The 10,721-nt window shown below is 49.4% G+C and overlaps 1 protein-coding gene across 3 annotated transcripts in view; it reads left to right on the top strand.

Moving 5' to 3' along the window:
* Positions 1-1,117: 1,117 nt before the first annotated feature.
* The window catches only part of TMEM201 (transmembrane protein 201), a 28,069-nt gene continuing 18,465 nt past the window's right edge, over positions 1,118-10,721 (top strand). Inside the window, exons 1-6 of one of the 3 annotated variants that reach the window (XM_084495413.1) lie at positions 1,118-1,357; positions 7,143-7,263; positions 7,757-7,951; positions 8,791-8,967; positions 9,550-9,938; positions 10,416-10,619. In XM_084495413.1, the coding sequence (XP_084351539.1) occupies positions 1,254-1,357; positions 7,143-7,263; positions 7,757-7,951; positions 8,791-8,967; positions 9,550-9,938; positions 10,416-10,619 (1,190 nt within the window). In that variant the 5' untranslated portion in view covers positions 1,118-1,253. The remainder of the gene's footprint in view (positions 1,358-7,142; positions 7,264-7,756; positions 7,952-8,790; positions 8,968-9,549; positions 9,939-10,415; positions 10,620-10,721) is intronic. The other 2 variants (XM_084495412.1, XM_084495414.1) reach the window with 2 other exon arrangements.

Genomic DNA, 10,721 nt, shown 5'->3' with positions numbered 1-10,721 from the left:
TCTTTCATTAGTTTAAACAGAGCTGCTAGTCAGTTTTAGGTTTTTAAAAAACACCTTAACACATCTTGGTTCTCCTGCATTTTAAGCCATTCTGTCTATTGCGATGGAGGGTTTTTTGTTTTCTTTAACCAGGAAAACAGCTGTGCAATTTGAGGCAGGATCAGTCTCATAGTTTGAAGAGGACTTGCCTATTACCTTTGTGTAAAAGCGGGGCATGACTGTCAAACCACCAGCGGCTTCCAGTTCTGTAAGGACAGCGAATCCAACGCGGATGTGCTGAGAGTGGCAGAGGCTGACCAGGTAAGCGTTACTTTGCTTTGTAGGGGAGAGCTCAAGGCTGGAGCAGGCCTGACTTGAGAACTGCTTGCATGAAAGACTTGAGATCTTTCTGCAAAATAGACAAAGGAAAAGTGAATACAGCATAAAGGTGAAGTGAATGTAGCATCAGTTTTCAACCTCTCTGGCTCACAGGTAACGCACTGCCTGCAAAGCCCTCTAAGTCCTGTTCCACTTGGCCGGCCATGCCTTGGCTAAAGGGAGCTGTTACTGCAGCACATGCTTGACAGGACAGCATTGATCGGGGACCACAGAAGGGTGCTAACAATAAGGTCAGCAAGAAGGGCAGGGTAATTAAGAAGGGCATTGCATTTTCTCTGGAGAAGGTGGTTTGATGGTAGAAAAGCGTATCTTGATAAGGGACAGTTACAGAAGACTAAGATCTTTATTTTTCGCTAGGTTTCGGTATCATAGGTGTCTTTTATTTCCCTACACTGCCTCAAAAGCGCATCACATTTCGCTGCCTTCTTCCTGTGGGCTCCTTCCCGCAGCCCCCTTCCCTTCCTCCCTCAGCGCCGGGGGCACGCCGGGGCCTGCAGCTTTGCATCCGAGCCTCCTTCCCTCAGCCTCCCCCACCCCTCTCCGTGCAAGCTTGCCACCTTCTCTTCAATTTGGGCAGCTTTTTAGGCTCCGGGCCAAGCACGACGAACACCCGCCCCCGGGCCGGGCAGGGCAAGGCAGGGAGCCCGGCGCTGAGTCATGGCGGCGCCGCCTCACGACTCCGGCCTTTCACGCCGCGCTCCCGCTCCGTGACTCACGGCGCCCGCCCCCGCTCGGCCGTGAGGGGAGGAGCGGCGGCGGCGGGGGGCGGCCGAGCCGCGTACAAAGCCCCGCCGCCGAGGTGGAAGCGGTGCCGGTGGGCTTGAGGGGAAAGGCTGTGTGGTGTGTGCGTAGAGGTGGGGGGCGTCCTCAGCCCCATGGAGGAAGCCGGGGAGCTGCTGGCCCGCTGCCCCACCGCCGGGCTGGGCGTCACGGTGTGCGCCGCCGCCGCCGGGCTGCTGCTGTACCGCATCGCCAGGAGGTAATGGGGCGAGAGGGGGCTTTTTTGTGGGGTGCTGTGGGGTGTTGTGAGGTGCTGGGTGAAGGCCTCGGAGGCACGGAGACTCCGCCCGGGGCGCGGAGGCAGCGGGGCCGCCCCGCCGCTGGCTTCTGAGGGAGGCTCCGCGCATGGGGCGGCGTCTGTGAGGAAAAAGATTTCCCCTAAACCATCCCCGGCCCCACGGAGTTGCCCGCTGGTAGCCGAAGGGTTGGGGATGTTCCCTCGGTGTCTTCCCCGAGGCTTTGTGTCCCGGCTGTGCTCAAACCCATCTTGCCTCCTTCCTCCGGCCTGGAGCCGCGGGGCTGGGCCGGCGGGTGGCGGGCACGGGAGCTGGAGGCGTGAGGGAAGAGAGGGTACGGGAGCTTGGCTTCTCCTCGGCCTTTTTTTTGAGGCAAAAAAACAGGAAAAGGCGATCGCAGGGGGAGCGGTGTGGCAGTGCTGCAGGTAGGGGAGTGCTGATGCAGCGCTAAAACTCGGGATTAGCAAATTCAAGCTGAAATTGTTGTTTCCTGACCAAAATCCTGCAGCCGTTTGGCTCTCCGTTGCACGAGCGTGCCTGATTTTGCTACAAAGTCAGGTAGATCCGTTAAAAGCAAGGTCTCAAACCATGTGGAGAGAGTTCAGGACGCATGTTTCGTGGGAAACGTGAAGCTTAATTTGGCAGACTTTGTTCCAGCATAGTTTGAACGCAGGGATATATGAAATAAGAGGCACTTCGGGCTGTGTGGCAGAACCGCCTTGAGTTCTCTGCTCACCAGTTGGGTGCCTTTGGAGCAAAGGAGACCCCCAGGGCTGCTCGTGTGAAGGTTCACTTCAAGTTTACGCTTTGAATTTTAAGCATATTGCCACAACCAAATACTTAAGGGGTACTCCACTGCATCTCCTGTTGTATCGTATACTATATAGTGTTATATTAGCCTGTATACAAGCATTGGCATTTCTATGGCATATTCAGGGCAGTAGAGAAATACTAGTGCCCTAAAGGAATCCTCAGTGAACCAGGTAGCATCCCTGATCCTGCTGACACTAATGTGTCTTTTGAGGCAAGAAATTGGGTTTGTTTTGGTTAAGTTCCACAAAAGGTCTGTGGAATGGAAAGCATTTCTCTCCAAGTCCTTGAAATCTGCTGGAGAGCTGTAGTGTCAGCACATGACCTTGATAATTCTTTGGGGCTATGTATCTGTGTTTTTTGATGCAGTTTCAATATAACCTAATTTATTTCTTTGCCTTAGTTAAATGAATCATCCAAAGTCAGCTCAGAGGACAGCTTTATAAGGGACTGATCCAGGTACAGATGTGATGCTGTCCTTGCTGTTAACGTTACCATACAGCTCTGCTCTGTTTTTCCATGATTTTCCATTTACCTATCTAGCAAGGTGCCTTTCCCACAGCAGCTCCCGCCCCTATAGAAAGGGAAATAAAATAGATCTGAACAACCTAGTGGAAAGTAGCGCTGGAATCACTGTCAGCATATAGAGTTGCACTGCTGTAACTGTGCCAGCATCCAAGACCTTGTACCGGGGTGAAAAAAGATGTGATCTATATCCAGATATGTAGAGGAACTCCTTAATCTTTATGAGTTTGGGTCAGATAGGAAAATGTTTGTGATCTTCCTCTGAGACCACCGCGTTGCTAAAGATTTGGTACATGTTGAAAGTCGGATTGCTGAGTGCAGACCTGCAGCTGTAGCCGTTTTTCCTTCATTTTTTGTGCTCCTCCTGATTGTTGGCTACTGACTTGTTGCCAGGATAAATGGACAGTGCCCTGTGAGGTCTCTCTTCTGGGACTCTTCAGGTCAGTGGTGGCGGAGGCCACTCATAGGAGCCACCAGCTGGATGCGTGCTGGCATCTAGGCAGCTGGGATGCTTTTTTCTTAAACTGGAAAATGGGTTTTAGCTCTGGGTCTATTCTGGCAGGTGACAGACACGGGCACAACATGGAGTTACGGCAGCTCACTGAGATGCCACCCAGGAGCTGGATTTCCCAGGCTACGAGCTGAACAGCATCAGGTTCATCGAGTGCGTGGGTTTGGTCTATCCCTGGGAGCTTTTCTGCTTGGTTATGTCAAACTGCCATCACCTTTTTGTGATCATCATTGTTGTTCTGATTAAAACTGATCAATGCTTCTCTTTCCAGCACATCTTTTCTTCAGATTTGCTGGCACGGCCATCTGCGTCATTGCTTTGTGATCTGGTTGTGCCAGAATGAACTGTTACTTTAAATACTTGTAATGGAGAATTGTTTCTTTTAATCCCTGCCAGAAGCTGAGGGGAATCCACCTAAGGATGCACGTTCCTCTGTGGCCTTTTTTAAGAGCACAGAAAACCAAATATCCTCATCTTCTGAGCCAGCAGGAGCAGGGACTGGGGAGACAGGGTGGAAATAGGAGTAGTAGGGAGGCTGTCGTTCTGGCAATCCGTTAAAGGATTTAGGCGTGACCTTCAGTGTATGTGTAAGTGAGGAATGTTGGAGCACGTTGGGAGTCCCGAAGGCAACTTTCTCCTTCCATTACGTGAGAGAGGCAAACTGCTAAGCTCTGAATGCCAGTGGGTATGCCTACCGTGTGATTTTGCAGGTACTGTGCACAGGACAGAAGGATTGTTAGCACAAATAAAGGAGTCTGTAGCCTCCCCCAAAGCTATGTTTTGTCATGAGCGGGATCGGATATCTAGGTGCTGGCCTCGTAGCTGACTTTACGTCACGGATGTCCCCGCAGTGTTGTCTGAAGCAAAGACCTTCCGCCTGCAAAAACCATTAGTCCAAACCTGGCGGCTTTTCCAGCTTGTTTGGGTGTGCAAACATTCGGAGTTTGCGTTCAGGCTACATTTAGGGTTTGTACAGCGAGTCAGCTGGGAATGAAATCTCAGTGCAGTAATTCAATCGCCGCTTGCTGCTCAGGTTTTATTTTGCAGCGGGGCTCTTTGTCCTGCGAAGCTGATTCAAGTTAATGCAGTGTTAGATGAGGAACTCCTTACAGATGGTTTGCCCGGTGCTTTGTAAGGACTGGAGCACGTGGCAGGTGCTCAAATGGGTTTTGCATTGTCTGTCTTTTCATGACAATATCTGACTGCAGAAAGAATATATGGTCTAATTTGTTATTGTTCATCCACTGCCTGAATTTAGGCAAGGTATGGATGGTTCAAAGTCTCTCGGTCTCTGTTTGAGAGTCTCTTATCTTTTTGTTTTTTAAAGTCTTGCACAATTACTAGAAAATGAGTGCCCCACCTACATGTTCTTGCCTCTGATGTCCTTTTTTCCTCCTTTCTGCAACTAGCAGGTTAGGAATTTCTGCATTTTTTATCATTTTTTATTGTTGGTGGTGATTTTTTTAACCTATTTCTGTGTCAGCAGATTATACGCTCATGAAAGGGGGGATTACTGCTTTTTATCCTAAATAATCTAGGACGTAGTGATTCCTTCCACATACATTGTTGGAGTGAGGGGCAGCTATTTAACCCTCGGTAGCACTTTTTTAACCTCAAGGGTGAGAAGCAGAATCTTGTTAGTGTGCTCTCCCATGTTTACCAAACAATTTAATTGCTGATATTTTTTGAAATATGGCTTGGCATTATTTTTTTTATGCATTTTGTTTTAATTTTCCCTTTACAGCATGCATGCTTTACTGCATTTTTGGCCCATGATGCTCTGTGTTACCCACGAAATCAGTGCTGCTGCCTGCTCTCGTATAGTGAAAGAACGAGGGAGATAGAGGCTGAAGTGCAGCATCTCATAGCGCCTCAGGGATGCCGAAGGATGGCTCAGCAGCAGTGTGGAGGTGGGCCTGTGGCACTTTGCAGCGCCTGCGTTAGCTCAGGGAGCTGTACAGTGACCTACATCTGAGGGTGGAATTTAGGTTATGCTTGCTGTCAAAGCCTGTGCCCAAGGAGCAGTAGGATTTGTATTAGGCAAGCATGGTAAAACCTATTTTCGTAGCTTTTATACTTAAAATAGTGAGATGAAGCTAGGTGTTGCAGTCCAGCCTTTGTAGGGCTCTTTTGACATGTAGTTTGCTTGGCTCTTAGGCAGTGGTAGCTCAGGAGTAACTCAGGCTGGCCGCTGAATTTTCTGTCTTGTTTAACCTTTTTTCACTCGTCAACTTCAATGAGGGTATTTTTATCTCGGATCACTTACTGGTTGGAGCCCCACTGGCACTGAACCAAAGCATCAAGCAGAGAACATTCATCTTAGGAGGTGTGGGTGTGTGAATCTATTTTGAGAAGAGAATCTGTCACCCTAGTAGCTCCAGCCATTTCCTTCCAGCATCTGGCAGGGAACCCTCAGTGCACTCGGGTTTTTTGGGCTTCTTTTCGGTGCTTCCTTTCAAGCTTACCCTTGCCGTTACAACAACAGGAGGCCCAAGCATCCCTTGGGAGGTTTGATGTTTGATGAGCCGATTTTCGAGGTGTGCTCTATGGAAATAGGAGTGGGGAAGAATTTTAATTAATTTCAGGCTGCCGAGGTGATGGCTGAGAGAAGCCCACTTTACCCTGGGGAGAGCCCCCTGCCTGTTTGGTCGCAGGGTGCCAGAGGACTTCGTGTAGCATTCAGGTGCTTCTGCACAGCATATTGCAGCAGGGAACATTTCCTAGGGCAAAGAGACGGGAAGCTGCTCTCAGTTCGTGAGCACTTCAGATGCTGTTTGCTTTCCAGGCCCTCCGTGAGCTTGCTTAGTTGCTTTCACTGCTGCTGTAGGTGTTTGACATTTGCCAGGGTCCTGTTTTTTCTGGCCAGGCCAACTCTTAGCAGCTATTCACCTCTCACAGCCAAGTGTTTGTGCACATGCCCTGGCCGGACACTTTGCTGGAGAAGTCTGACAGGAGGCACAGCAGGGCAGGTAGCAGCTGGAGCTGTCTGTCTGCATGGCCACCACTGCCAGACCCTGCCTGAGCAGCCGCCCTCCCTGGGCTGTGCTTAGGGCCGACTGATTAAACCCAGGCAGCTGGGCTGGGCTGCCCTGGAGCTTCCTCTTGGATCTTGCTCTGGGTTTGAAGAGAAGTGCAGAGCTTCTTCAGCAGGCAGGCTCAAGGGCTGAGTTACTGAAGATGTTCTAACAGCTCATGTCACAGCTGTTGCTTTTGCAATGGTTGTTATTACTATTATTTAAAAGGGCCTTTACGGATCCAGGTAATTGATTTTTATCTCTTCAATTCAAGTCTGTAAAAATTGGGGAAGCCCTGCTGATTGCTCAGATCCTCCTTATTTAACCGGAGCTGTGAGAAGCAGCAGCTATTTATAGTGCCTGGACCTTGGGCTAATTTGATACACGCTTGTCCTTGGAAAAATTCTGTGACAAACAGGGCAGGTAGCACTGCCACCGGGAGCTCGTTTCCTAGGTTTCTGAATGCCATCATGTGCAGTTCTTAAGGATCATACTTATTTCTCAGGATCCTGTATGTTAAACGGATACCCCGCTGCACCCTTCGTGTCCGTTAATTACTGCTGGTGATTATGGGCACGACTTGCACTCCCAAATATACCTCTGAAATAAAGAGTGAAGTGGGTTATTCACAAGGTTGTTATTAAAATTCTGGCACGTCCCTGGTACTAGCACAAAGACGCATTAGCATCAGGCAGGGATTTATTTCTACTCTAATTGTCCTTCTTTTCACTGTGAAAACAACTACCGTGAGTCAGACCGCTAAAACGTACTGAATGAGAAAATTGACTTCTTTATTCCAAGCTGTCTTGTGTTTCCCGGTTTGAAAGCCTTTGCTTTCCTCTCCATCAGCTAGATTTGGTGCTGATGCCACATTTCTCTTCCTACCAGGAAGAAGCCCACGCACGTGACAGTGAACTGCTGGTTCTGCAACCAGGACACGGTGGTGCCATATGGGAATCGCAACTGCTGGGACTGCCCCAACTGCGAGCAGTACAACGGCTTCCAGGAGGTACTGTGGCGAGAGCTTGGCTGAAGGGTGGCTGGGGAGGTGTGTGCTCTGGATAAATATCCAGAGGTTTGACAGCTCGTAGCTCTGTGCTGGGTGCCAGTGTACTCAGCAGCTGATGGCTTCCTCAAATTTGGGAAAGAAGCCACATATACAGGGATGTGCAGACATGGAATGATAAAGACAAATTTTCTTCCCTTGCTTCAGAACAATTCTTCTCTGCTTTTGTGTTTTGGAACAGGTGAATGGTGTTACATAGGGGGTTGAATGACAAAGTCTATCTTAAATCAAAACCCAACAAGAACTGCTTGCAATTAATATATAAAACAGTGGATGGGGATAAGATATGAAGTGTTTTGTGTCTCTTTCGCTTATTCCTTTTGTGCATAGGTATGACCTGCAGAGCCTGGGAAATCTTGTTATCAGCCAGGGAATACCCAGCTCTGATTGTATGATCTCACATTTGTTTTCTTTCCTGTTCTTTGGTTCTTCTCAGAATGGAGACTACAACAAGCCCATCCCTGCCCAGTACATGGAACACCTCAACCATGTTGTGTCAGGTGCTACAACATTCTGCGATCCTACCAAGCCACAGCAGTGGGTGAGCAGCCAAATTTTGCTGTGCAAGAAATGCAACAACCATCAAACCACCAAGATCAAACAGCTCGCTTCATTCTCACCAAGGGAGGAGGTGAGTGTTGGATAGGCACTGGCACCACAGGAGGACGTTTGTCCAGTGCATTTCCTTGCATGTATCTTCTGTTCCCTCTCTGTTTCGTGGAGGGTGAATGGACTTGGAATCTAATGCATTTTTAATCAAAGTTGGAGAGCCGCAAGCCATTGTAGTACTAAAGCATCCTTCCTGCATCTCCAAAGGGAATTCGTACAAGAAAGGCAGGGGGCTCACACTCTGTAGATGTGATTCTCAAATGCAGCACTCAGAAGAGCAACTGGAGTATTACTAAATTGCTTTCTTGCTCCCCTGACTCAGGACTACATCATGCAGGTACCCTGTAGCTAACTTACTGCCTGATCATTCTGCCCCAGCTGTCTGTGCCTGGCGTGTGCCTGCTCCTTGAGGTGCTGTGGCATCTGGGAAATGATGTGGACTAGCAATTTCACCATCTCCTATGCTTGAAGATTTTTTGTTCAGGGCCCTGAGAAAACTCAATGCTGAGAGATGTCTTGGAAAACCTGTGAAGCTCATTTCCCAGGGAAAAAACCTGGACAAAGACAGCAAAAGTTGTCTTTGGCCACAGAAAAATTGACCACAAATGGAGCATCATCTTCAGAGCCCTAGCAGCATTCTCAGAGGGCTGCATTTGTCTCTTCTGGTGCGTGGAGGCTGGCTCAGCTGTATGGGAAGCTGGTTGTATGGCTTGCCTCCAGCTTAGTCACTGTTAAGGTCTTTCAGGACTGTTTTTCTGGAGACTGGAGGCATGCCTTGTTTGCATGTCAGCAGTAAGCATGGTAACTGCTGAGAGACCTGCTGTTCTCATCTGCTTATTTTTTTTTCTCTTCTCACACCAGGGCAAATATGATGAGGAGATTGAGGTGTATAAGCACCACCTGGAGCAGACCTACAAGCTGTGCCGTCCATGCCAGGCTGCCGTGGAGTATTACATAAAGCACCAGAATCGGCAGCTGCGGGCGCTGCTGCTCAGCCACCACTTCAAACGCCGCGAGACAGACAAGACCTACGCTCAGGTACGGTGTGGGAGAGGTGGTGGAATTTAGGGGGGAGTGCAGAGAACTCGGTGCCTCTGTGCCTGGGAATACAGCTGGAAAAGGAAGGTAGTGCTGGCAGCTGTCATGGGGCTTTCTAATTCTGGGGTCACAGGGGTGTGGCAGAAGTTTAGAAAACAGTAGAATAGTTAGCACAGATGCTCCTGGTGTTAGTTTGGTGTTTTTGTCTTGCTGGTGTCATTTAGGAGATGGCCAGATGGTAACTGTAATGTAATTGTGAAAGAGTGGAGGGAGGACGGTGGGACAGGCAGAAAGGGGAAGGTGGGGAAGCTGGTTCACAAGCACAATGAAGGTAGCTACAAAGTACAGGAAAAAAAAAAAAAAGAATAAGTGAGATTGGAGGTGGTTTATGACTTCTTTGCCGCAGTGCCCTGCCTGGCCCTGGATTCTGCTCATGTCTCTGCTTTTCACTACCCTTCCACATCCCTGTGGCAAAACTGTCCAGTAAAGCACGCAGACCATGAGTGTTTCACAAAACACCCTTTTAAAACCTTACTACAATTTTTTCAGCTTCTGACAAGAGGTTTCTCTCTTCCTCTGCAGAATTTGTGTTCATCCTCCTCTACTTCCATAACTATACCAGCTCAGGTGATATTTCTGCGGTTCTTGGCCTTCCTCAGCTGTGCGTTCCTCGTCCTGATGGCCTTGTATGGGTCAGGTGACCCCTTCTCACTCGGTGCTGCAGTCCCTGCTCCTGTCTCCTATAGTCCAGCAGCTGTTCAGAATAGGACTGGCACGAGCTCACGTGCAGACTTGGAAAATGACACTTCCCTGACAGTGGCAGGCTGGCGGGAGCTGCTCCAACTGCTCCCAGAACAGCTGGTGGAGAACCTGAGCGCTGCGTGGGCTTACGGGAAGAATCATCAGATGGCAGTCGCTGTCCTTGGGTTGTTCACCTGCCTCTTGGCAATGTTCTTGGCTGGGCGGATCAGGTGAGTGTGCTCTTCTCCTCTGCTCCACTTAAAAACTGCTTTGTGTTGGCAGTCTCCTGCCCCGTCCTGACTTGGTGAGCCACGGGGCAGCCCCAGCATGACAAATGTAGTACTGGGTGGCACTGTTCTTGTTTTTTGGGTTGCTAGCCAACTGGTTTGAGGTAGCAGAGCTTGCTCTGGCTCTGTGCCTTGATTCATTCAATTTAAGCTGGAATTAGAGTGAATGAAAACCTCCCTGTGCAGCTCTGTAAGCTGGTGGAGAGTCGAACTAATCCACTTGGGTACTTAACAGAGCAGTGGGAAAGGCAGTGGGGATGGTATAACCATAGTAAGAGGTGGTACTTAACCTGATCAGTCCATGAACTTCTGCCACCGTTCCCCCACCTCCTCCCTTCCCTCCCCTTCCTCAGAACCAAGGGGTTTGTGAAGTTTAAACTCTTACCTTGCATCTTCGTGGGTTTCTTTTTGGCATTGCAGGCTCCGAAGAATTGATGCGTTTGCTTCGGTCTTGTGGTTCGTAGTGATGGGTCTGCACTTAGCTGAGAGGTACCTGAAGACAGAAACGCCCAGCTGGCTAGACACAGCCAAATTTGGCACCACCTCCCTGTGCTGCTTGGTGGGCTTCACTGCAGCAGTGGCAACGCGGAAATCAACGGGCCATCGGAGATACCGGCCCCGAAGGTCAGAGCCAGAGCAGTGACGCTGGGGGAAGGAGGAAAAAAGCCTTGTGAACTCTTTGCGACTGGTGCTTCTGTCTCCTCCTTTTATTTTCCTTCCTTTTTT

Source organism: Aythya ferina (genome assembly GCF_964211825.1).
Source record: "Aythya ferina genome assembly, chromosome: 21".
NCBI classification, from domain to species: domain Eukaryota; kingdom Metazoa; phylum Chordata; class Aves; order Anseriformes; family Anatidae; genus Aythya; species Aythya ferina.
Note: the sequence above shows the minus strand (reverse complement) of the source record. Positions and strands in the feature narration are given on the sequence as shown.